This window comes from Rhinolophus sinicus, linkage group LG12, assembly GCF_036562045.2.
Source record: "Rhinolophus sinicus isolate RSC01 linkage group LG12, ASM3656204v1, whole genome shotgun sequence".
Lineage (NCBI taxonomy): Eukaryota > Metazoa > Chordata > Mammalia > Chiroptera > Rhinolophidae > Rhinolophus > Rhinolophus sinicus.
In genome coordinates, this window is record NC_133761.1 from 3,345,479 (window position 1) to 3,372,890 (window position 27,412).

General features: G+C 47.1%; 1 protein-coding gene across 4 annotated transcripts in view; it reads left to right on the plus strand.

The window, feature by feature from the left end:
• Positions 1-27,412, plus strand: part of FAM135B (family with sequence similarity 135 member B) — a 171,754-nt gene that overhangs the window by 84,191 nt on the left and 60,151 nt on the right. For 2 of the 4 annotated variants that reach the window (XM_019724323.2, XM_019724341.2), the window contains exon 3: positions 6,641-6,720. The exons of 1 other annotated variant lie outside the window; for it this stretch is intronic. In XM_019724323.2, the coding sequence (XP_019579882.2) occupies positions 6,641-6,720 (80 nt within the window). Of the gene's footprint in view, positions 1-6,640; positions 6,721-27,412 lie in introns of those variants that run through there. One more of the 4 variants, XM_074316297.1, reaches the window with a different exon arrangement.

Sequence of the window (27,412 nt, forward strand, 5' to 3'; positions counted from 1 at the left end):
TTCTTAGAATTGTTCCAAAATTCTCACTTGTTTACTCTGCTTGGGTTTCATATTTCTTTTGGTTAAAAGAATGGAGCGGCTGCAGACATGAGAAGAGAGAGGAGCCGTGGGGAGCTGCTGACGGATGTCTGAAAACTGACTCAAAGGGAAAAAGAAAACGACTTGCAACCTTCGTTGATTTTTCATGGTGTAAATACTCCCACCATGGCCAATTTCAAGATACGAACTTGAAGTGAAAGAACATAAAGTTGTGAACTAGTGACACAGCACCACACGGCAGGCGGAATGTCACTTAACAATGCAGTGACTGTGCATGGGTCATTATATACCGTTAGTACGTGATAAATCTCAGTTCTGCCAGAGAGAGAGGAAGGAGGGAGGGAGGGAGGGAGGGAGTAAGGGAAGGAGAGAGAGAGAGAGAGAGAGAGAGAGAGAGAGAGAGAGAGAGATGGGTATTTTAGGTAGGTGCATTATTTTCCTTGAAAAAAGTCCATTTTTTCTTTGTAAGGAAGGAGGGGATTATGGGTTTTGAGCAGACAGTTCACAGTAGGAGCCACACAGACCCGTCCAGGTCAGCAGAGAGATGGGGATAGAAGAATGAGGAGGGTTGTCACAGTGAACAGCGGCGGAATCTGAATGAATTATTATAATTCTGATGTTCTGACCAGAGCCAGGTATCCAGACAAGTTTTATAGAAATATTAGAGTGACCTTCTCTTGAAAAAGTATCTCATTATTTGCTCTCAAGGCCAATAAAATCCAACAAAGTGTTCTGTCATCCTGGTGTGGTGGGTGGATACTGTCAGAATAAATGAATCAGCCTTTGAGTATATAGTAAAAAGTATACAGGCCATTTTCTGGGTCCTTTTTTCTCTGACTTTTTGGCAAAATCAGGAGCTCTCTTACTGGCAGGACATCCTGAGCTTCCCTGCGTGGCCAGAGAGTTTCACCCCAGGGTCGGTTGGTCTTCCACTGCCAAGTTGGGTCACACGGCCAGTCACAGGCAAAGTTGCAGAGTTCACGGTCTTAACCACTCTGCTGGTTAAGACTCAAAGAGAGGGCATTTCCCCCCCAGGCAGTGGGTATAGCCATATCCTAGCAGAGCATTACATCTCGTGTCCACCATTTTGTATCAAGTACTATGTGCCACCAGCACGTCTGAACCTTGTCCCACCCAGTCCATCACCCTCCCCTCGGCTTCACCCCACTAGTGAGGATGGAGGAAAGATCAGGAGTGTGGATGGGGGAGGGTGTCTGTTTCACACACACGTCTTAAGGAATAGTAATTATATTTTCTCTTTAATGAAATATGGGGGTTGAGCATCCAGACAAGGGGTTTATATGAACTGTCCTTTATGTTCATGCCCTGTCACAATTCTGTGAGGCTGGTACAGATATTGTCACCCACGAGGAAAGAGGCCCAGAGAAGGAAAGTTATTACCTTAAGTTTGCCTACTTGGCTTTGAGACCTAGGCGTTCTGACTTCAGAGTCTCAGTTTTGACCTTTTTACAAACACAGTGATTTGTAGTTTAGGTCATGTCAAGCGTCGCTGGGTCAGAGTGTCTGTTTCATAATATACCTGATACGAAAGTGATTATGACAAAGTGTCATAGATCTCTGTATTCCCATTATGAAATATTATGTCTAGTCTTATTAGATTTATAAAAATGCCATCTGAGTCACTCACAGAGTTGTAGATGTTGGGGTTGGATTGAGTAACCTGTGGTTTATTGAGGGAATCTCTGTTATGAATGAACATTCCTTCATTCATTCCTCTGGCACTGATTGGGTGCCAGCACCATATTCGTTGCTGGAAATACAGAGATGAACAGGTCATGGCTTGTCTCCTCCAGCAGCTGGTGATGATGGAGATTTCCATAATCAACCGAGAACAAATGTTTATTCGGTGTGTTTCTTTTCTGTCCTGAGTATGGTGGTAAGAGCTCTAAGGAATACAAAGGTTAGCATTGCTATTCTAACAATGGTTGTGAGAAAACAGAGGGACATATATTGGTGATCAGAGCAAGTGTGATTGAGCTTCTGGTGATAAAAGAATGATGGAAAGTTGAGGCGAGCTTATGAAGCTTAAATCACCAGGCTTTGCCTCCCCAAATAAGAGATTGGTTTTAGTTAAACAGCCCTGCGTTTTAATCCCTAAACTTTCACTAACTAGCTATGTGACTATAGGAAAACGACCTGACCTCACTGAGTCATAGTTTGTATATTGTTTACATGGGGGTAATCGTTCCCATCTATTGGTTTTGTCACGAGGAGGAAATTTGAAAGTCTGTGTGCATTAGTTTACTATTACTGGCGTAATAAATTGCCACTAACTTAGTGGCTTAAAATAATATATGTTTATTATCTAACAATTCTGGAGATCAGAAGGCGACATGGGTGTCACCAGGCTAAAATCAGGATGTTGGCAGGATTGCTTCCTTTGTGGAAACTTAAGGGGAGAATCCGTTTCCTTGTCTTTTCCGGCTACTACAGGCTGCCCGCACCTTCCCACTCCATGGCTGGTGGCCCCTTCCCACTTCAAAGCCAGAAATGGCTGGTGGAGTTTTCCTCTGATTGCAGTGTCCTGTCACTCTCTTCTGTCTCCTTCTTTCCCTTAGAAGGACCTTGTGATGACCTGGGGCACACCCAGGTCATCCAGAACAATCTCCTGATTCCGAGGCCAGCTGATTTGCAATTTTAATGCCACCTGCAACCTTAATTCTTTGTCACGGGTTCTGAAGATCAGGACCCAACTGTCTTTGGAAGGGCATCATCCTGCCGGGAGAGAGTTCAGTGCCGTTCTTACAGGCAGAAGTCAATACGGATGACCATTATGTCTCCAAAGGAATCCTGTGCAAATCTAGATGACTCTGACGCGCCAGCCCAGTGTCTGAAGGTTTCCAGCCCCTGGTCTTAGCTTCTCTGTTCCTTCTGACTGGAACTCTTTCCTCCACCCTCTCCTATCCCGGGTGCATTCTCCAAAGACTTGGGCTAAATGCTCCCTTCTTCATAGCATCTTCCTTGAGTGACCCCAGCTGGAGGAAGGTGGCTCTAAGGTGGTTAACGGATACCCACATATGACACAATAAGGTCATTCTTGGAGATTTGCTAACATTACTTACTGAATATGTACAAATCTCTTCACCTGAAGAGGTTGGTTTTCTCATCATTAAGATGGACATCATGGTAAGGGCACCAGAGGTTTCCAACGATATCATGTATGTCATGCGTGACGTGGTTTATGGCTTTATGACCTGGCAGGAATGTGTCAAACAGAAGAGAATTAGTAAAAGTGTTTAAGCATCTGTTTCATCAGGAAAGAGTGCAGATGGATCAGCCTAATTGAAACTTATTCCAACATATTCCAATAAAGCATCTGAAGTTCAAGATGATGGTTAATTCCTTGGAGTAAGTAAGATTCCACAGCAGCCAGTGCTTTTAAGGAATAAGAATTCAGACAGTGCTTCGGATTGCTTAGAAGAGGGTTTTGATTTATGTAACAAAGTGTGACTCCTGTAACTTGACTCGAGTCAGAGACGAGTTTGTCCTTTGCTAGCCTCGCTACTTTGGGTAAGTTTTAGGTTGATGCAAAAGTACTTGCAGTTTTTGCAATTATTTTTAACCTTTTAAACTGCAATTACTTTTGCACCAACCTAATAGTTTGGTGTCCCCAATGGCCCGACATTTTACGCGGTTGGCATTTGAGATGATGGTTTCTTTCACAGAGAATTTATGGAGGATCAAACAAGATTGCATACCTAGAAATTCCTCGTACAGGTCCTGGCACAAAGACGCCTAATACACCCTGAGCATAACTGTAATTGCTCCAAGCACAGTCTCTGGCCATGGTTGTCCCCTTTTATGTTCAGAGAAGAGGCCATTAGAATATTACAACTGGTGGTGGTGGTGGGATTTGTGTCTTTCCTTGATGATGAAATTCTTGCAATGCCTAGGTCTCTTAGTAAAGAGACACTCCAAGTGACGGCTTATATTTACATAAATCTGAGTTTGGCTGTTGTTGGCTTACAGGAATCTAGTCTGCACGTGTGTTTCATTCTGTCCACAGATGGCCTTATTGTTAGCAGTGGGGCCATCGTCGCTGCTGGTAATTGTTTTTACTGTGGCTGTGATTGCTGTTATCATTGTCATTGATTTAGGAACCAACATTGAAAGTTTTAAAGCTGTTTTATAAAAAAAGTCCACATTTCTGTCTTTCCCCAAACGGAAAGATCTAGCAATACACAGCCAACGTTTCTGGACGTGGTAATTAGTTACTGCTGAGAAGCCGCTGACTCCTGCAGACAGGGCAGGAACCTTCCCTCATACAGGTGACGGTGTTTGTGGTTATGAGTTACTGCACTTCCCTGTGGATTTCGTGATGACAATAAACTGTCTCTGTATCGTGAGCCATTGCTCCTAGGGGAGATACAGAGTTGGGTTCCTGGGAGCCCCTGGTCACAGCATTTTTGTCAGCTGGTCAGTACTTGACCTTGGGTTAGGTGTGTTTCTGTGTAAAGGCACTGCATACTATATATTTGCTTCATTACCATTGAACCTGTGGTCAACAGCACTGTAATAACCAGAGTCATGAACAAAAATTAAAGGAAAAATGTAGCACAAAACAGACTGCAAGAGACAGTTGTCCTGCTCAGCCTCAGGATTTAAACTTGAGGTTGAGCTGTGAGCAGGTCTGTGAATGACCACCAAAGGTACTATGAGGAGCAAGGAGGAAAATTCACGAATACGGAACCGTAACTAATGAGGATCACCTCATGGGATTTGTGCCTATTTTCTCTCCCCCTGGGGCTGGTCTTTTAATCCTCATAATAGAAGAGTTTTCAGAACAAAAGTTTTTAATTTTGATGGTGTTGAATTTATCAAAATTTTAAATTCATGGCTCGTGCGCTTGATGCCAAGTTTAAGAAGAACTCTGCTTAGCTCTGAATTTCGAAGCTTTCTTGCATTTTTTTTTCCCCTAAAAGTTTTACGTTTTGCATTTAAGTCTGTCATCCTCTTTGAGTTAATTTTTGTACAAGGAGTGAGATTGAAGTTGAGTGTTCTGTTCTGTTTGGTTTTGCTTTGTCTAGTTCCTTCCGGAGCATTTACTAAAAACACTCTCTTTCCCCCATTGAATTGCTTTTTCAAACTTTGTTAAGAATCACTTGGGCATATTTGTGCCCTTGTTACTCCTGGATGGGAGTAGATATCCAGGCTTCCCACATGGCCTCCACTTAAACAAGGGGAGGTCAGAGTCTCATCACTCTCCATTAGTAGTGAAAATCTGTTCCCATACTCGAGACCTTCTCTTGCCAAGTGGGCAAGTGCTTTGTCCACAGGTGTTAGCATTGCTGGAAGTTGACTTCTCTCTGGCATATATGAGGCCAGAACTCACCAACATGTCTTTCCTTGGATCCTGAAGTCCCTAGACTGTTCACTTTCTTTTCCATCTTTAAGAAGCTTCATTGGTTTGTTTTATATATACTGTCTGGAGGTTTTAGTTGTACTCAAGAATAGGGAAAAATATGTCTACTCCATCTTTCCTGGAAGCAAATGTTATGACAGTTATCGGTTTTTGTTTTTTTTAAAATTCTCATTTTACAGATAAAAAGACAAGTTCAGAGAAGTTGTGTGATGTACTCAGAGTCACACAGCTCGCAAATGATATCACCCATTACATGAATCCAGTGCCAGTGCTCTTTGCCCTACATCTCCTCAGTTCCATGTGCACATAAACACGAGAATGTCAACCTACGCATTCTATGCGTATACAAATATTCACGGTGCAGTGGAGTGATGGCAGAAGAGCCCCAGCTGTGGTCTCAGGGGGCCATGGCAGACTGATGTGTCTTCACGGTCCGTTTTACATCGATTTCACTTGGTTTTATTCACACTCCATTTCATAGTGGGTTTGAAATCAGTGGAAGGGGAGAACAATTACAATGCCAGGAATGTTCCCAAGTGCTTGCAAGGAAAAGGGTCATGAGTCACAAGGCACAGAATTTCAAAAGATGCTTCTGTACCTGTGCCCAAGCAGGGAAGGTCAGAGGGTCTGCTGACACCATTGGAACCCCTGCCTGATGACGTGACATGATGGAATTTGGAAATGGAAGTGTCATATGGAAAATAAGGGCACAGAAATACCCTGGTGATAGTTGTTTGGTTCTACCCCCAGAGTAGCAGCTCACCTGTTTTGTTTCTACAGAAGTGTTTATTTGGGTTGCAATATGGTAACCACTCAATTTCTGTATGAATTTTCCACCATGCATTCAAGCTTCATGCAAAAAAAAACCCACACACACACAAAAAAAAAACAAAGAGGACTTTCCTGACAAAAGAAAACTCGCAGCCCTCGGTGCACCTGTGCCATATGACCTATTTCTTCTATTCCTATCACCATCCACCTTGTATGTGTCTCACGTGATCCCAAGTGATCCCAACTCTCTGTCTCCAGCTTGGCCCCATCCATCCCTCTCCCGCTGTGCCGACAGAATGAACCTATCTCTAATGCCAGATGATGGCGCGCGCTGCCTAGAAACTTCCATGGGTGTCTATGACCTTTAGGATTAAGTCTAGGTATTTTTAGAAGAAGCCAACAAGAAGAGTGTGCTCTTCAGCAGCCTGTCCTCTGCTCTTTTCTTAGGTATTACCAGATCCGAGTGACCTTGAAGGTGTCCTCAAGGATCCCCCACAGACTGAGCGCCTCCGTTGTTGGGCAGACAGGTAAGCAGGAGAATGTCAGTGAGGGGCTGGTTACCCCACTGGTAAGCCTCCCCCACTGGTAAACCTTCATTGATCGCTGTCTGCCGGGTGGGTGTAGCTGGCTGCAAGGTACAGAGAGACAGTCAGTGAATCATTGAATGCTGGATGAATGAATTTTGGAAATGGAGACCCACTGTTGGTGTGGCCGTATGTGTACATGGTTGCGAGGGGAACCTGGCTGAAGGAAACGCTGTCTCAGGGGCAGCTGGCACTTGGGGATAAGCCTGGCTGGGGAGGGGCATTGGGCACCTGTGCCATGCTGAGTGGACTGACTTAGTTTCAAAGGCACAGACAGATGCAACAAAAGCACTTTGATGACATAAACCCAACCCTGCTCAAGCACAAGATGTCGTCTCATACATTAAGGGGCAGAATAGTTCATTTTGCTTCTCTTAAATACATCTGTTCTCTGGTTGCCACATGATATGGAAAGACACTTGAATTATGTAGGTGATACAGGCATGGCTTCTCTAGATGTAAAACAATTTCTCATTTAATTTTCCAAGCTAGATGTTTATGATTAGATTCTGTGAGTAGGAATCATATGTGAAATGTATCCATACACTACATGCCATTGTATTCTCCCCCCTTCCCCCAATGTTTTTAAAAAGGTGATTTAGGGGAAGGTTTCTGGAAAACTGGTGGTTTGTTCTGGTCTGAGTGAGCTGTGTATCTCACTCCCCACCCCCCCACCCCCCGGCTTTGGTATTCTAGAAAGATCCCAGGTTACAGGGATAGGCAACCAGCAGCGTCAGATCTGCTCATGGGACCCAGGGGGAGGGCCCAGAGGGAAGCACTTCCACGTGGATGTGGAAACAGTGGGGAGGTCCCGCCCTCGTGTTCTGTGTGCATCTCAGGGCCATTCCCAGAAACAGAAAAGTATAAATTACAGGTGACCCTCTAAGGAGCCCCTGAGGCCAGGATGTCCCTTGGCTCTTCCAAAACACGAAAGGAACAAGCCTTTGTGATGCCTTCCCGTTGGTCTCCTTTAACTTCAGTGACATTGAGAACACGTTAGGTTGAGCAAGCTGATGACGAGGGACGCAGGTCCTGCAACAGAAAGGACCTAGATCGGAGAGTCACATGCACGCCCCCTTCGTCGGCGTGAGAGCCACACTTCAGAGCCAGGAACAGCGCTTCCACGCTGAGCCTTACGTTTCCTTGCGCTGCAATGAGGCTAATAGGACTTTGTCTGGAGCTGCTGGGGTGCGAGGGGCTTGAGAGCACGATGGCACAGCCGCTAGCACGGTGCTCGAGGACGCTTGGAGAAGGACCAGCCGAGGTGTTCCCGAGACGAAGGCGACCAGGGGGACTTGCAAACAGGGTGGTTGGCCGTCGCTGTGACAGGGAGCCCAGAGCTGGGGTGCAGGAGAGCGGAGGCTGCCCAGGAAGTCTGAGGGCCAGACGGCAGCAGGGACCCCGCGGAGGCTGGGCAGTGGGACGGAGGCGTGGCCGAGGCGTCGGGTCCCCACCCCGCCTGTGACAGGACGACGTGACACGCAGCGTAGCGATCCCTGGTTTATGCAGCGCTGTGTGAGTACCTGTCCTCGAGGGATGGCACAGGCTGTGAGAGGCTCTTCATGCTGCGGCCACGTCTAGAGACAGGGTATGAACGTGCACGTCAGAGCCAGGCGGCCCATGTCCATGGGACAGTGGCAGAAATGAGGCCTGTCAGTGGGAAGCGGCTTGTCCACAGTGAGACGGGACAGGCAGCAACGGGGACGCTCTCCCTTCTCAAAGGCTGTGGGGACTCAGACACTTCATTTGGTGCCTCTGCTCAAATTGAACACTAGTTTCATTATTCTCAGTAGTCATCGTAGGACATGACATATATACACACACGGCATATACATGCACATATGCATATATCATTGTATTACATACATGTATGAAAGTGTAATATGTATACTCACATATGTACATAATTGGTTTCAAATGGTCTATATGCATCAATATTTATACATATGAATGCATATACATATAAATACATGTATGTATGTGTGTAATTGATTGTAAATGGTCTTATTCCTAAACCATACACTGTACTTACACTTGTCAGTCAAATGTATGACATTTGATTGAAGCCAGATTTCTCTCAGTTCAACAAACGTGACAGACGCGTCCCGCAAGCCAAAGCACAAAGCCACGGTTCTGACACTAATTGCCGTGTGCGTTTTCCCCCTGCACCACCAGGCAGTTCTCCCGCACCAGCTGGGTGTCCTACAGTACAACTCAGGTTCGATGCAGTCCACCTCACCTGGAGACAGCATCAGATCCCACAGGTGAAGGGCTCCTTCCTACAAGACTGCCCCACCCCAGTCGCCTTCAGATGCCAATCAAATTCCACGTCACCTGGGCTTCTGTCCAACTTGCTATAGGTCCACGGCTCCCAAAACCCGCTCCTGGGGTTCGATTAACTCAGAGCGCCTCACAGAACTCAGAGCAACGTTTGAGTTACTGGATTGCCAGTTTGTTACAGAAGGATGTAACTCAGGAATGGACGGATGGAGCAGGTGCATAGAGCAAGGTGTGGGGAAAGGGCACAGAGCCTCCATGTCCTATCAGAGCATGCCACGTTCGCCGGTCTCTACCTATTTACCAACCTCCAGCCGCTCCCCCTCCCTGGAGGTCCAGGGGTGGAACTGACCCTCCAATCACAGGGTTGGTTCCCCTGGCGACCAGACCTCAACCTAGGGTGACCTAGTGATATTTCAAAAGGGGCATCTCATTAACGGAACAAAAAGACACGTTTTCCTCTCTTATCACTTAAGACATTCCAAGGGTGTTAGGAGCTGTGTGCCAGGAACTGGAACAAAAACCAATGTGTGCTCCTTATTACAAGTCGCAGTGTCATCTGTGCCCTGAGATACAGAGATGAGTGATAGCCAATTAAAATGGGAGGGTTACAGTATTCCAGGAAGAGAAACCTGAAGTAAGACATTTGTAAATGTGATTCCTCTTGCCTCAAAGACTTGCTCACATTGTGTGGGTCCCGCACATGTTTCTTTTTTTCTTTTGAGTTCGGGGTTATAAGTAGTCATATGCCCGTGTCTGTCAGTAAAGGTTAAGTGTACTCAGCCTTGGCTATTTTCTCCCACCAAAATGATGCTGTTTAATAGATTTTGCAGTCTCTACCTGGAGGTGTTAAAAAAAAATAATAAAATAGTTTGTTGCCCTAGGGGAATGATCAATGAAGATAGACTTGGGGGAGGGAAATTGTTCAAGCTTATTGAGACTGGGTTAAATGATTAGGCAGAAAACTGGCATCTGTTAGTTAGTACTCATCAAAGCAAGAGAAAAGACAACGTGGTCAATTGTGGAAATGTAGAAAAATTACCGTGATTAGCTTGAGTAATGTTTTGAGAGGTAATTTCCATTTCCATTAAGTGGAAGCATTTATGAGTTTCAGTGTGTAGGGGGCGGGGAGAGACATTTACTCTTCAAATGAATCAATCTAATTTCTTTTCAGGGTTCATTAAAGTGCACCTACATATCAAAAATGCCTGTTTTCATGGAGAATATGAAGCAGGTGACACCCTCCAGCTGCCAGGCTCTGAGTACCCAGCTGCGGCAGAGGAGAGAGGGGCTCAGGGCTGCCAGGAGGGTCAGACATAGGGACGCTCTCTCCCACCAGCTGAGCTTCCAGCCATCTGACCGCAGCCAGCTCAGAAACACTGAAGCCCAGGGCCCCTCACCTTTGACACGGAGCAGGCCAGGAATCTGCTTTGCGAGCTGGGCCAGTGACCCTGTGTGGGGACAGAGTCCCAGAGAGCAGTTTCCAGGCTCTCGGCCTCATGTAGAAAGGTGCTGGCTCAGGTAGTAGATGGTCATCAGTTGTGACTAGTTGGCCGTCAGTTTTAACCCGTTAGCCATTAATATAACTGCTATGGCTAAGCTAGGGGGTTGGTTGGTTGGTGGGTCGGCAGAGAAGTGGACGGTGGATTCCGGCTAGCAAGTGGGGTTAGCAAGTGGATTACATTGCAGAGCGTGTGGATCCTACTTCCTGTGTCTCGCCCGGCTGCCAGTGAGACTGGGGTGCAGGCGGACCCCTCGGGGTACTGGCAGATGTTTGCTTTTGTGTCTCGACCAGCCGCCAGTGAGAATACAGTGGTGTGACTCCCCTATCTATGGCTCCGTTGGTGTTCCTTTTTGGCCTTGCCATGTCCTGCGTTCTTGTGCGGGAAGTGGGAGCTGAGACCCTGCATTACACACACCCCCACACACACCCCAGGACATCCTTTCTCCCATGTTGGGCAGGAATAATCTTTGGCTCCACCCTGCATGTGCTGTGCTTTCTGTGGAGACATGACCTCAGCACCAAACTCCAGTTCCTGAAGTTGGCCATATGAGGCTTAGCTGACGCAGAGCTTGATGGCGGAACTCAAAGCCTGGGGAGGAGAACCCAGGGACCGAGTGACAATCACGATGCATGTGACGGCTCAGGAGAAATGGAGGGCTTAGGTGCTCAGGGTCCAGGCAGACTTCTAAATCTTCAGCCCTGGCCTCTGCGCCACAGGCCAGAGGGGGAGGTGAGCAGAGCCAGGGACATACAGCTCCTTCCTTTTGGAAAGGTCTTCCTCGGGGTCCCACACAGCTGTTCTTGCACCTCACTTGCTAACATTTATTTATATGGCCATGCCTGGGAGAGAGGGGCACTGAGCAAAGCAGTCCTTGGACTGGGCACAGTTCTAGAATTATCTGTAGGAAAAAAGAGCTTTTGACACTGTCCCAACTGGCTGCCTTTGCTTTTGTGCTACTGCAAATAATGAAGATGAATTTAGGCAACCTGAGAGGTGATGCTTCTGAATATTAATTCACATGGAAAAGTTCCATCTGCTTCCATTTTCTTTCAAGACTTCTGTTTCATTCAAGGGAAAATATGTTTTAGGTTAATGAATCTTTATCATTTAACGCTGGCTCATCTTTTCAGCAGAGAGTAGGCACAGATTCAATTACTTTTGCTTTGAAGACTTTATCAGTCTAGACTTTCATAATGTTGGTTTGTTTTCACCAATATCTCCTATGGGTGGAACGTGACACTGCATTGGTTCATTTTAATTTAAGAGAATGATGTCATAGTTCCCTTTCAAACAAATTTTAAAACAATACAAATTATTTCAAAAAGAAACATTAAGGAATGCTGGAAGGGGTAGTAAGAGGATGTAGTAAAAACTCATGAGAGTTCTACGTAAATAACTGAAATTGGGGAAATTACTGCATTCAATCCACTAACAGACGTAAAGCTTCCAGCTCAGTGTCTGAGCAGGTCCCACTGTACTTCTAGCCATTTTTATTTCCTGAAAGGTAAGAATCAAAGACACTCTTGGTTTTTCTAGAGTGTCTTTGATTCATTGTCCTCTTTATGTGTGGCCAGTAAAAAATTAGGAACTATGACTTGAGGCAACACACAGAGCAAAATTCTCCCCGAGGCCCAACAATTTGAACGAGATGCATTTAAAACCAGAGTGGGCTTGTCATGGGGAGTGGAGTTACCATAACAGGATTTCCCACAAAGTGGCTTTCAGGGTGTCTGTGCATTGACCCTTTCTTTCCAGTGGCAGCTAGAGATGAGAGGATGGATTAATGGTAAGCAGTCTCATGCCGGAAAATGAACTGAAAATGCCTACCTGACTTTTTCATATCTGTATTGTATTTGGAAGTTACAGAAACAATGACTCCCATTTTGTCTGGTTAGCTCATTGGGGGTATCTCCAGGAGAGGCTGTGAGGAACACGTTATCTCGGAAGAACAGGCTTTTACTCAGATGCTCTTGAAGGAGGAGTTTTGTTTTTCTTTCTTCCATGCTATTTTTTTTTTTTTTTGTAATATTACATCCGCTTTAGACAGCCATTGTGTTCAAGTCTTTACTTAGCATGGCCCACGGCACACAGAGTCTCAGGGAAACTTTGGAATCCAGGTGCACGGGGCCATCCAGCCTGAGAAGTCAGCTTCTTCCCTCTACGTCCAATGCAATGATCTCTCCCCACCTGTCTCTGGAGTCAACTCCTTGTAGTTCTCACCATGGCCAGGGTCTGATAGACGCTGAGCACATCCACACAGAAGCCAGACGCATGTTTTTTTTACAGATAATTCAGGTTCTGTTGGACCCCTACTCAAAATCCTGTGATGATGATGATGATGATGGTGATGGTGATGATGATGGTGATGATGATGATGATGATGGTGATGATGATGGTGATGATGATGATGGTGATGGTGGTGATGGTGGTGGTGGTGATGATGGTGATGATGGTGGTGGTGATGATGGTGATGATGATGATGATGGTGATGATGATGATGATGGTGATGATGATGATGATGATGATGATGATGATGGTGGTGATGATGATGATGGTGATGATGATGGTGATGGTGATGATGATGGTGGTGATGGTGATGGTGATGATGGTGGTGATGGTGGTGGTGATGATGATGGTGGTGGTTATGATAGCAGGAGCAGCTGCTAATGCTGAGATGATACTAGGCACTGTTCTAAGCTCTGTGTCTATATTGACTCTTCTCACAAGAATCCCTTGGGGTAGGTACACTTATCTCCATTTTATAGATTAAGATACAGATGTGCACACCTGGGAAGGGGTGGGGTCAGAATCTAGCCCAGCAGTCTGGCTCTTAACTATTACTGTACATTGCTCCTTACACCTTGGAACATATAAAATATAAACTTAGCAGGTCTTGGTTGGTCCCGGATGATCAGATACTTGACTGCCCCCTCAGATGCAGCTTCTACCCCCTCTCCCATCACTCTTACTCTTCCTAGAATGCCCCAAGCTCATCCTCAACTCAGAGCTTCTGCACTTGGAGATGCCTCGGCCTGGAACTTGGTAGTTCCTCTCCCAATTTGCAGCTAGCCTGCCCCCACAATTCGTTTATATCTCTGCTCAGATGTCTCCCCCTCAGAGAGGCATTTTGCCCATTTAAAAAATAGTTTTCCTATTGTCACTTAGTTTCTTACTGTGCTTTATTTTTCTTCACACTATTTCAGTTAATTTTGTTATATATTTATTTACTGTCTGTGTCTCCTCTAAAATGTAAAAATAACACTGCTTTCAGTTCTTCATTGCTTTCTATGTGCCAAAGTGATTTTCAATATGTTATGTGTATGAATGTACTTAGGTCAGCACACCTTCCCTGGGTGATAAGTTTTATGAATAGGTCCCTTTTTACACAGCAGGAACATTTGGCATGAAGAAACTCATGGACTTGTTCAAGGTCCCCCAGCGAGTACGTCATGGAGCGTCTGGCTCCAGAGTCTGGGCAGGTCTCGTGTGTCCCCTGCTGTACTCGCAGTGCTGAGAACATGACCCATGGGAAGCATCAGCTGAAGGAATGAATAGCTATGTTGAGAAATGGTTTTGTCACCCAGCTGGTCCAGCAAGATGGACTCAAGGGCCACCTTGAACCCCTTCCCCACCCTCCCCTCCATGTGGAATCAAATTTCAAGTCTTAGCCATTGGGGCTTTCTCTTTCTCCTCAGATCTCTCATTCTTCTTTCCTGGCCTAGCCTCCTAACCCACTCTCTCTGCATGCATCCCAGCCTCATCGGTCATTCATACTGATGCTGTCACAGTGGCGACAAACTTAAACCTTTAGGGGCTGCCCAGCCAGCATTCCATGGACCTGTTCTTAGTGTCCAGGTCACTGCACACATGCCATTCCATTTTTACTGGTTAAATATTTTAAACTTTTAAAACAGATTTAATGAATGAAGTGTTTAAATTATTATTTGAATGGATGTTTGTTTATACACTGAGGACCTGTTTTAGAGCAGGACTTCTGTAGTCGATCTAGGTTCAAATCCTGGTCCCACCTCCTTGATACAGTGAAGGAAGTGCCTGGTGCCTCAGTTTCTACATATGAACCTGATGGCAAGAGCAGAATCTCTCCCTCCCAGAGGGTCACGTTGACGATGCAGTTGAGTAATTCACGTCCCCAGAGCAGTAGTGGCGTTCAAAGTCACCTGCTCCCCTCCTCCTCCTCACCATCGTCAGCTTGTGCAGGGCGTCTTCTGTTCTCTGTGTGCATAGTTCACTGGTCTGTCACTGGGGGAGTGACGCAGCAGGTGCACCCATATTTAATCCTGCATGCACAGATCTGACCACCTGACATTGTGCAAGCAGGCACACCCTTGGTGGCACACCCGTGTGAGGGGCCTGGATGCCACGCCATGCTGTGACATCACTCAACACAATCACCTGAGGACAGATGGCGTCCCAGGTCCTGGTGATACTGTGTGATGTGTGATTTCATCAGTTACTCCCCATGCTTCCTGTTTGACTGTAATATTCATACAGACGAGTGTGAGTATTTGTTAGATCTAATTAGAGATACAGCTTAGAAACTAAAATTGATCCTAAAGTCTCCTTTTTGAATCAATTTTAGAATTATTTAATAATATCAAAGCAAATAGTGATAATGGGGGGTTAAAATGAAAAACAGAACCCAAAACGATGTGTGTGTGGGTGGATGGGAATGGTGGTGGCTGGGAACCATCAGCTATTTATCACACAAACACAAACAATGATTATTGTAAATGTTAAATATACTGTGTCTCATGCAGTCAGAAAACAACCAACATTTATCTAAGGCTTCTTAGCTCCTGATTTCAAGCCTGCACCTCAATCAGAATAGCCTCATGGTTTCATGGATTGCCGTTAGCAAATGTTATACATTTGGAATACATAAACGAAACGACCTAATAAAATCACGCTCCCATGTTTTATAGACTTGACTTCCACATGAGACTGAGTTAATGGGGAGGAGAAGGGGCGCCACTCCCTAAAAATCACGCAGTATGATTCAAGGTGTAAACGGCCCAGCATTGGGAAGTTGGAGTTGCTTCCAGAGAGGACCTGTGCTAAGGTTAGCATGCAGTCCCCAGAAAGCACCCAGAGCTCAAAGGCAGCGCTGAGGACACCTTACACCTGGAGATTCTGTGGGTTTCGATGAGAAGGCAGCCAGGGACTGCCGGGCTGGGTGAACAACAGGGCGGGCAGATGAAAAGCAGCTCATGAGGAGGCTGGAACAGCTACAGAACTGACAGGAAAAGACAAGGATGGGACTGGATTTCAAAGAGGAGTCTCAGGGGGCTGGCGCCCAAGTTAGAGACAGAGGTTTTTGATATGGCACAGAAAGCGTTAGCACAGCAGCACCTTGCTAAGCTCTGTCTTCATAGTCTTTGAAATAAAGCTTTTCATGTTTTCCCTCGACACAGGCCCTGCCTCAGCCTAGAGCACTGATGACTTCCTGTTTCCCTCAGGAAGTAACCGCCTTCGCTCATTCTGAGACCCCCACGGACTGTGCTAACCCCATCTGGTTTCCTCGTTTAAGTCCTCGTCCTACCACGTCATCACTTCCCCCAGCTCCACTTTCTCTTCCCACTTACGAGTATACAAAGCCTTTTACCCTCCATGGAGGACTAATGCTGCTTCTTATAATCTCTCCATAATGTTCCATCTGAACATCCCTTATGATTCTTACTGCTTATTACCATGCATTAGTGTCACGTGTGGGTTAGCGTCCCCTCTGTGGGCAGGCACCTAGAAGACGTGACGTTTGCATGTCTCTCCCTTTGCCTCTTCACTCGTACGCCTCCTTCAGAACTTTGGCCACGGGCCGCTTCCTCCAGGAAGTCTCCCCAGCCTGGCTGAGTGCCGGGGGTGCTGTGCTTTGTGTCATTCATCACTGTGTGTATGTATGTGTGTCAAAGCCACCCGATTTCTCCCTTGGTTTCCGCAGCTTAGGGCTCAGTGAAGGCAAGGACTGTGCTGTTTTTACTTTATTCTCAGCACAGTGCCCTTTGCCTGGCATCCATCAGGGCCAGCAGCCACGTTCTATAGATACGGAGATTTTGTCTCTCTACAATGTTGTAGCTCAAAAGAGTCCATATCAAGGCTGCCGTGGACCCCGCATGTGGGATCCCAGGCCAGTGCCCTTCCTGCCAGGCTGGACGGCTCACCCTTTCCTGTGTTGGGCATCAGCCCTCCTTGGGCGTGTGCCTTAGGAAGGCCTGGGCAATTAGACCCTGAGCAAAGGAAGACACCATCAATGGTGCAGTTTGGAGTTCAGGCAGGAGCGTGGGAAGAACTACCATGTGATCCAGCTCCCTTTGCTGGTTAGTTAAGTTTCGTTGGGGAAAGACTCTGAAGGTCATTGTCTTGAAGTCTTTGAAATAGGAGCCAGAAGAAATCAATTTAAATGGGAAATACAGCAAGTCCGTTGGGCTTTCTGCATCTCTGCTGCTGTTTCTGTCACTAGGCAGGTAGAGTCTATGGGTGGGTTTCTTCTCATTGCAAAATGCACTCATTTTCACTGGGTGTACATTTAACACTAAAGGTACAGGAATGAAAATGATCACAAAACGCCACCATCTACGTAGCATACAAACACTTTGCTGCATGGTCTTCTTTTTTCACATTGTTTTCTCTTCTCTTTTTTCACCCCTTCTTCTCTCTCTCTCTCTCTCTCTTTCTCTGTCTCTTTCTCTTTTTCCCTCCCTCCTTCCCTCTCTTTCCATTTTTTATTCTAAACACCTCTTTCCAGTTTCTCTCTGTATGCGTGTAAACACAATTAAGATAATCTGACAACTTCATATCTTTTATTTTGTTTACTATAAATATGTTGATATTTAATGCATTATGCTCAGAGCTAATTCCCTCATAAGTTTCTATTTAATGAATGTAGTGTGGTTTGTTTAACCATTTCCATTGTGCTGAGTACCATTTTCTATAAATGATGATGTGATGAACATTTTATGCCTCGGTCCCGTCAGTATCTCTGTTGCCTTAGAAATCTTACAATAGACAAACGCCTGGTTAATGATATGCATATAGATGACCTTTGAAGTCCCAGTCTTTCACCGAGACGTGCTGTTCTCCGAGTCTAAATATAGCCCCCTTGATCCGGACACTTTGCAGCCAACTTGCTTGTTCAGACTCTGGCTTATACTCAGCAGGCTCAGATGTGTGTGGCATTTTATGAAACGTTCCAAATAGTCAACAGCTGATAGCTGATACATTTTGCAGATCGTGAGAACATATAGCAGGGGATGGAGGTGGTACAGAGTCCAGCTGGCAGGTCCCCGAACTCCCTGAGTCACATGCCACCTCTTCCAGGCAGCGTTGCATAATGAGAAATGGGAATGGAGGCAGCAGAGAGAGAGTTTGAATCTTGGCTCCACCCCAGGGGCTGTGCACATGGGCTCCCCCTCGCCCCAGCCACAGCCTTGATTTGGGACCTCATACGAACAAAGGTTAGCAGGATCTTAGACAAAGCACAGAAAGCCTTTACAGCTCAGCTGCCTGGTACGACGCCTTCGTCACTCAGTGCTCATGTGTTGAGTCAGGGGACTGATGGATACATGAAGGATGAACAGATGGGTGACAGGAATTTCACTTCACTTCCAGACCTCATTTAATGACCCTTCCATCCCTTCCACCTAAATCCTGTGTGAAAGCTTCACCTCAGCCCACGTTCTCCAGTATTGATCGCTTTAGTTTAAAGCAGTTCAGGTCGATATTGTTCAAGTTTAAAGCACAACAACACAAGGCATGACTCCTGAAAATGAATTCTCCTGTGTATCTTCCTTGAAGTAAATGTACTTTGGCTCAGCTGTCTGAGGTAGGTGTTATTGGCCGACCCATATTTTCATGGATCCGTCGCAATAGCACTGGTAGATAGCTATTGATTGTGCAATGGAACACACCAAGTACCGTGCTGGATACTTTGTAAATATTATTTTACAAATTCTCATAACCCTCTTTGGACCAAAGTATCTCTGCTCCTATTTTTGAAGGAGGAGCCTGAATCTCAGAGAGTTTATAAGTGAGTTTGGTGTTTTTGGATCTCACTGTGGTAGTGTGATTGTTAATTTTGTTTCATCGAGTGGATAACTTAGCTTCTTCACATTTTTATGATTTTATTTTTTTGCAATGGTCAAGTGAAAAGGAAATGATTTTTTTTTTAATTAAATATTAGTGGGTTAATGGCTTTATGCTTTTCCCCAAAACTAATAATGGATATATTTTTAAATTCCACATTCAACAAATATCTATCTGCATACTAGCTGGTACATTGAGTCTGTTTGAGCAAAAAGAAACTAGATTTCACAGAGAACTTAGTCTAATATAGGAGGCAGTTATTATTCAGATAATTACACTAAGTTGTGTTTCCACCAGCGAATATCACGATGCTCAGAGAGATGCAGTACAGTCACGGGTTTGACAAGTTAGGGAGATCAGAGACTCTTTCCTGGGGGAGGAGATGCCTGACTGAGAGCTGGGGTCAGCCAGGGTCAGCTGGGGCCCCAGGGAAGGGAAGCACTGCTCCAGGCAGAGGGAGCCACATGGGTGAAGAGATGCGGTGACAGGGACGCATGGGCCGGCTGGTGTGGCTGCAGAGCCGTGAGCAAGGGAGCCTGGAGTGGGCTGGGGTGGGGGCCACCTGGCTTTGAGGACTCTCTTAGGACATTTTTTGTGGTTGTATCCTAAAAAGAATTGAAAGATACTAAAGGATTTTGCTCAGAGGAGCAGCTGGGTCCTATTTGTGTTGCAAAGCTGTGTCTCTGGAAATAGTGTGGAGAGAGAGTCTGAGCGACAGGCAGGTTGAGGGTGTAGGAAGGCAAGAAGAGCATGCGCACGTGTGTTAGTGGTGGGGGTGGAAGTGGAAGCACCTGTGGGGGTGACACGTCTCAGCGAGGGCAAGACTGTACCAACGGCGACTCATTCTTGCTTCCACAAGAGGCTGGATCACGGAACCAGTCCCTGAGTCACGGGATGTAGGGAGAGGAGCTGCCATTGTGGCTTTTATCTGTTCCTAGTGGCAGTACGAAACCTGTACTTTGCAACGTGTGCAACGTGTGGCACCTTTGGGAAAGCCAAGTAGGACATTTTAAGTAGTCGATTGAACGTACAGATCTTGAAGTTAGAGGGCAAATCTGCGTTGGAAGCATACATTGCACTGAGTGGCCCTGAGCTCCGTTCTGTTTTAGGCACAAGGCTTGGAGAATGCACCAAACCAGGCACATTCCTTGCCCTCGGAGGGAGGGTTTATATTCTGGTTGGAAGACAAGATGATTGCTGTGCCAGGGGAAATATGTGCCATGAAGTAAACCAAGTGGCCGTGAGTGGCACTGGCGTGTGCGGGCATGCCGTCTTTCGGAGAGGGGACAGAGCAGGAGGGCGAGAAAGCTACCCCAGGGTCAGGAGGGCAACGTGGGAGCTTTATTTCCCATAGGCCGAGGGAAGAGGTTGACCCATGTGGCAGAATGCTACTGAGAATTACATGCGTGAAGGGCCTGGCACTGTCCTGGAAAGCTTAGCAGCATGCCTGCAGGAATGACCCTACAGGAGCCCTTTTGGTGGCGGTAAGGGGCCAGAAACCAGAATTTGGGGGGTTGAAGAGGACAGTGAAGAAACGGCGGCCAGTAGAGACACATTCTGGGTGAGTTTCATTGTTAAGACAGAAAGGGAGATAGAGCAGCGGCTGGAAGGGCTGTGGGTTGTAGCTTCTGCTTGTGTTTTGTTTCTAAGGAGGGAAAGTTGTCTGCATTTAAAAGCCACTGGAAAGAAGTTGACGATGTAAAATAAAGACGACAAAATCATCGAAACACCCCAGTCATTAAACGTGGGCTTTTTCTCAGGCCCAGTGCCAAGTCCCAGGTCTGCCGAGAGGAATTGTCGCATGACTGGACCCTGAGGAATTCGTAGGAAAGTAAGAATTACAAGGGGACACATGACCCCGAGGAATGCGGAGCACTGAGCTAGGGGAGCCTGGCATGGGGGGGGGCCACGTGGCCCCCATGACCTGGAGGTCAGCCGCCCCCACTATGACCCAGCAGCTTCCCGCCGCCAGTGGATGGTGGCCATTGTGCAGACACACTGAGCGTGCATGATGGCCCCTGCACCGAGGTGGAGACGTGAAGAAAAATGAGCCTGCGAGAACAGACCATCTGGTAATTGAATCTAAAGCTGCAATAATTGATTCTGAGGACAGAGAGCTCGGCGACCATCGATTTTGGAGCCGACTGGCGAAGCACTGGCTGGCACCCAGGCAGGTGTTGCTGCGGCTCCCAGAGGCCGCTTATCGCTCATAGAATTTGCTCAGACATGAAGCCATTGAGAGGTCCTTGGACTCAGTCATTCTGCGTCCCAGTGAGGAGCATCAGGGAGGGCAGTGTGGGGCAGGAGGAAGGGGCCTGGACTTGGAGGTTGGGTTCTGGCTTCCACTGCTGGTTCCTCTCTGGGACCTGAGCCACCCAGTTCCCATCTGTGAAAGGGGTTCACAGAACTGGGTGCGTTTCTTTGGCTGTCAGTCCCCACATTAGATGCGTGGATTCTCCGATGTAGGATGGTGGCTCAGAGAGGAAAAAAGAAAAGTTGGCTTCCCCGCTGAAGGGCCAGCCTCCCTGTGGGCATAGTCACGGTCCCAGGCTCATACTCTGGCTCTTGTTTTGCCAGAGTCCTCGTTGATTCAAAATACTCGCCTAGGTCACAGGGAAGAGACCCAAATGCCTGTCCTATTGTCTGTGCCCTGAAATAGCGTGTAGAATGACAGAGGAAAGGGGGACTATGAGGGTGAGGATGAAGTGATTCCAAGGTGAAGAAAACAGGAGGTGGGCGACATGAAACAACAAAGTTGTAAAGGAGAGGGATGAAGTGGGAGCAGATACGCATTTTTCATAAAAATAATGGCACCAGCCATTGTCTTAGCTAACTTTCACAAGACCCTTCAGCAGAAGAATGTCTCACGACTAGTTTACATCTATAAAGAACACTAGGCTCAAAAAGGATGTAACCTGCAAGTGAATGGAGATCTGAACTTGAAAACAGATCCGATTTCTGTCTGTGCTGCTTCCATCGTCACTAAATGAGAAAATCTCCAGGAAGAGGTGACTGAGAGGCCACTGAGGCACAGGCAGGATTTTGAGATGAGGGTGGGGCTGTCCGTTCATTAAAAAAGAAGATTAATGATAGGTCTCCTATGCCAGGCTTCTTTCTAGAAGCCAAGAGCATGCTGGTGGGTGGTGTATTCTCCAAGCTTAAAGGAGCCTTTGGTCTCGTTAGAGAGAGAAACACAGAACTGTGACCGTGTAAGCAGGCTGGTGCCAAGTGCTCTGGGGACCGAGGAGGCACGATTATTCCTGCCTGGGGCGTGGAGAGAACGTCCGAAGAAGGGACCAAACAAGCAGAGTCTTGAGGAAGGAAATGAAGGAAGCTTAGTGGGGGTGGGGGGGGAATGGTCAGAGGAAAAAGAATATTCAAAAACTATTTACAGATGAGTCACTATGAGCAAGCTCTATGCTGGGACCTTTGAAAATTACCAATAAATAATTAGGTCTCATCAGAAAGAAACTTGTATGATATTTGGCACGGCGGAAGTCACTGTGCACCAATACCCCGGCAAAAAATAATTCAGAAAGTAATTAGAACATTGAACCACAATATTCGTTTATAGTGAACCGTAGCTGTTCATTTTCATTGTCTGATTGGATACTCATGACAACCCTCTAATTAGGGGTTAGAGTTCCATTTTACAGAAAGTAAAGTGATGGAAAGAACATCATTTCCTTGTAATAGGGAAAAATGAAGGCGCTACCCCATGCCTCTCAGTGCCCCCTGATGGCCCAGTGGCCTAAAGAAGCTATCTCAATTCCTCACGTCATCTTGCCAAAACTCTGTAATGGATCACCTACGATGGGTGACAAGTGAAAATTCAATAGGTGATACTATGAAGGAAATCATAACATTTATTCAAGGGAACAGCATTATAATGAGCCTTTTTCAAGAGCAGGGATTCTCTTGAGTCTGCAGTCCTTCACAGGCTCCGGAATTATCAATATTTTTGATGAATGGAGTGTGAGCGTGTTTTGGGGGTATGGTGGGTGATTGGACAGCGTCTTCTGAATGCTAACTGGTATCGAGGAGTAAATGTGTAGGACCCAGGTGTTAGGACGTCCACCCTAAGCTGGGGTGGTCAGAGGAAGCTTGCTGACAGGGGGAGTGTTTGAAACAGGCCAGCAAAGGGGGAAGGGAGCAGATCCTGCATCAATTCCTCAAGGTCCCACTCCCGGAAGTGTCAGCACCAGGTAAGTGGACGGCCACCATACACTCCAGCTGTGCCCAAGACTGGTCCAGTTGTAGGCTGCAGCTAAGGTGGTAAGTGCAGAAGTTCAGATAAAGAAGTCTCCCAGAGCTTGGTGTGTGGTTCCTCTGTCCTGCATTTTCTGTGTGTGGGGTCCAAGGCCAGTTTCTAGGCTCAGCTGGTGCCAGGTCAGAGTCAGGGTGACACATCCAGGTCACCTACTGAGCTGGGACTCTCCGGCATGCAGGCCAACTGCGCGAGACTGGGGGTGTGGAGTGATGGAGACGCTTGAGTTGGAGAGAAGAGAGCTGGCTGTGGAGTCATTCCCAAGTCCGTGCACAGACCGACTGTGCAGCTGGGGCATTTGGCACAGATGTGCAACAGAAGGAAAAGGAGCGGATGGAGGGAAGAGGAAAGTGTCAGCTGCAAGGCTAGCCACGTCCAGGAGGACAAGAGCTCAGGTCACGCTGAGCTGAAGGCTGAGAAGCAAACTGTAGCTGTTGGGCCAGGTCTCAGTAAGGCTGGCTGGGCTGACCCACACGTGGCATGGAGATGCCTTGTTCATTTCAACCAGGCGCAGTGTTCAACCATTGCATCTGGTGTGAGCAGTTGTCACAGTAGCCACTGCCCTGAACTTTCCAAGCCTCCCCTCCACTGCCAGTTATCCTGGCCCCTCCCCGAGACCCTCACTTTTCCTGCAGCCCATAAATCAAGGATTTCTGCCTGGCGCAGCTGGTGGCCCGCGGGACGCTGCTCTGCCCTGTGCCTGGCATGCTTTCTGATTGGTTGGTTCCTGTGCTAAGCAACATGGAATATCCTGCCCCTTCTCCCAACCACAGGTGTGGCCCAGGTATATGCCCTAATGGACAGGAGGGAGGAGTCCAATGGAGGAAAGGTGAGGCCTAGGAGGGGAGAGTCCCGCTGAGAATGCCCTGTGAATGGGGAGCTCCCCCTCAGTCGTGGCTTGGGGAGGGGGCCAGGGTGGGTGCAGCCCCTGGAGGGAGCTGGGGGCTAAGGCTGCTGATTTCTTTCTGGGCTGGTCAGTCCTGGCTCAGCCCCGAGCCATGGGGCTGACCTTCCGGATGGACCTTCTGTCTCTGTGGAAGACAGAGGCTGGCGACCACCTGGTGTCACCTACTCAGCAGTGACTCCAGGGCTCTGTGCTATTTTTGTAGCAAGTCACAGCTGCCCCCTACATTCTGTGTTCTCCCACCACAGCCAAGGTTGCTTCAGGCTAGAGGGTGAGCGGCTCTGTGCTCCTTGGAACGTCCAGGGACCCTTCCACGTATTTCATTAGCTGCAATCGGGGCTGCACTTACTTCTCCTTGGGAAGCATGTGGCGGAGGCAGATGGCTCAGGAGCATCTGTGTCACATGCACACGGCTCTTTGGTTCCCATTTGCTGTGTCTGCTGATGACTTACAAACAGAATGGGTTTCAGATTGAGGAGATGGAGCCCGGGTGTTAGTCTTCGCAGAAGGACCCCGTTGTGTGTTTCAGGCGTACTTGGTGCCGGCTCTTTACAAAGGAACACGGACAGGTGTGGAAGCCCGGGTCCTCGTGAAGACAGTGGGGAGCAGAGCCAGCCTCGGAGAACTTGCTCCCTGTGCCAAGGTGCAGGTCACTTCCACTGTGCTTAGGACACACCTCTGCCAAATGCTCAGGCCGGGTCACTGGGGGCTGTTGTCAGCCGTCCATTCTATAAATATCTGCCCAGCATGGGCACCGCACACAGTGCCAGCTCTGTGCTAAGCGCTCCCCTGACTGCAGCGCCCACACTGATGATTTAGAGCCAATAAGCCATAGTATAGAATTTCGATTTTATTCTACGTGTCATGGGGAGTGGGTGATGACATCCGGCTTATATTTTAAAAAATATATATTTTATATATATTGATGACTGCTAGAGAGTGGTCATAGTAGAAGTTGAAAATAATGTTTTCAATGTCCAATATTGAGAGAAAACCATACGAGGATACAGACAGGATTAGATGAATCAGAACCATATTTTGAATGTAAATCCACAGGATTTGCCAATGATTCAATAAAGGGGTGAAGGGGAAAGTGAATCCGAGTTGACCAGGAAGTATCTTACTATTATGGGTAAGAGACTGCAGGAGGAATACATTTGGGAAACATAATAAAAGGTTCTATCTTGGGGATGCAAGTTTAGGGTGTATACTTGACATCCAAGGGATAATGTCCAGTGGCTGAAGGATTGGGCCCTCTCAAGAGATAGATGGGGCTAGACTTCTCAGCCTATAAATGGTATGTAAAGCCTTTGGAACGGCTAGGATCCCCGTAGGGAGAGAGAAATGCCCAGAAGAGACAAAAGACCTGGCGCCAGGACCTGGATGGAGGTCTACAATACGGAGATGGGGAGATGCCAGGGTGCCAGCCCCAGGAGTCCGGGGGGAGCAGGGAGGCGAGAAGCAAGTCAGGAACTCACTTTCCATCAGCAGGCGGGGGGGACACAAAGTCCTTGCTACCCCGTGGTGTCATGGTGGTACTGACATTTTTGCCTGAGAAAGACCCAGGGCCACCAGAGTTCCCATCTCAGCCAGCCTCTTGGCTAGTAAGTAGAGAGATTCTTCATGTTCTGTCTTTCCAAGCAGTGCCCGCTGCCAGGGCCCACACCTGCCCTGCCAGACATTGAGGGGCAATTGAGGGTTCCCTTCCTGCCTTCCCTGAGAGTTCCGCTATAGGGTCAAATATGAGACCCTGTCCCAGGCTCCCTCCTCGGTCACCTCCAGGCCTCCCAGTTGATCCTGGAGCAGGTATTTTCTCCCATCCCCAGTACACAGGTGAGAACACTGAAGCTCACATCTGAGACGTTCCTGTCCACAGGTGCACAGTGTAGAGATGGCAGAGCCCAGAGCAAATCCGCATCTTGTAGCTCAGATCCATCCTTTTTGCAAAATCCTGAGGTACAAGGCATGGACAGGACTCTGCCCCTGGATTGCGGTTGAAACACCTGAGATGGCTGAGTGCCTAGGACCCGAGAGAAGCCCCGCGGGTGAAGTGTTGGGAGACTGGAGGACATTAGCGGTGGCCTGCTGGCCTTTGGCTGGTGACATTATGTCGCCACACATGTGATTGGCTAATAAAGTGTTCTCACGCGCTGGCCTTCCCTCTGCCTTTAATAGGCAGATCACACTGGTTTATAATTAAGTAATTCAGCCCACTCGGTGTTGGTGGGAAAATGCTCCCTGGTAAATTGTAGCGGCAGACCTTGTTCATTTCCAGCAGGTTAAATTGTAGGTAGTTTGTCCTGCATTCCTTGGTTTGGTTTCTGTGAATATGAATTTCTGCCAGGCCCTGGTATCTGCTTTGTCACTTGGGTTTTCTTGTGGCCTGGGAGAGGAGTCAAGCATCCTGAGTCCTCAAACGACCACGGATGTTGGGGAAATTCCCCCTTCTTCCCTGTGTTCAGTGATAATTAATTGACGGATTGATCCAGTGACATTTGAGAGACTAGACTATGTAAAACCTGCTGATTCATCATTCCAGAATTTAGTCTTTTTTCTATGAAACAGAAGTGAAGGGGTTATGTGAGCGCCATGAGGAGGGAACCAAGTCGGGCAATATTGGATTAAATATTGAAGAATATTCCTGTTTATTGTGTCATCCCCAGTGACTAGCGTGATGTGTAATGTATCACTTGTGCGAATAAACAAACTACAGGATGAAAGAATGAAAAGAAAGGCACAAGGTGTCAAGTCTCCAATCTACCATTTCTTATATTTGACATGAAAGTCACTTCCCCTCAGCAGATCCTGAGTTTCCTCGTGAGTGACGTGAAGACTCTCGAACCAAGGTCATGTGAGAAAAGGCGTCTGAAGGGCCTGGAACGCAGACCCACCAATCCCAGGCTGGTTTCTGTAGAGCACTTGGAAATCAGCAAAACCGTTTTGTATGGATCATCCCAGAATAGTAACTTTTCCAAATAATAGAGTTAACAAATAGCACCTCAGACCTGCTCTGTGGTACACAATTTGCCACCTCCATTAAAATGGATAAAGTAGGCCCCACAAGGTGTTGCAAATAATGCACTGTATCTGGAGAGATGAGGAACTCACCCACACAAGGAGGTAAACAAAGGGACGACATCAGGGACAGATGACAGATGTGGGAAAAAGGTCTACCCTGCAAGGGACCCTATGACTGTTCATCGCCGAATCCCACTGTTTTCCCAGAATCTGATGAATAAGGTGATTATAAGAATTTAATGAGTGAATGAATATGTTTTATGGCAAAAATCACAGAAACTGATGAATATGGGCTAATGGGTAAGGCATAAACTCATATCCATGCACATTAAAGCCAAGAATTCAATATTCCATGTACAACAGTGCATTTTGAGTAGAAAGCAAGAAAAACGTTTGATTTTCTTTCAAAAGGCAATAAAAATGACAACCAAAATGCAGCCCTTTATGATTTGTCACCAACATCGTGTGCTTTGAAAATTGAAGGTACAAGTACATTCACATCCTTTCAGATATTCCGCACCAGTGCCTGTGTAGCTAAGTGCCCTGTTAGCAGAAATGCCAGCCCGC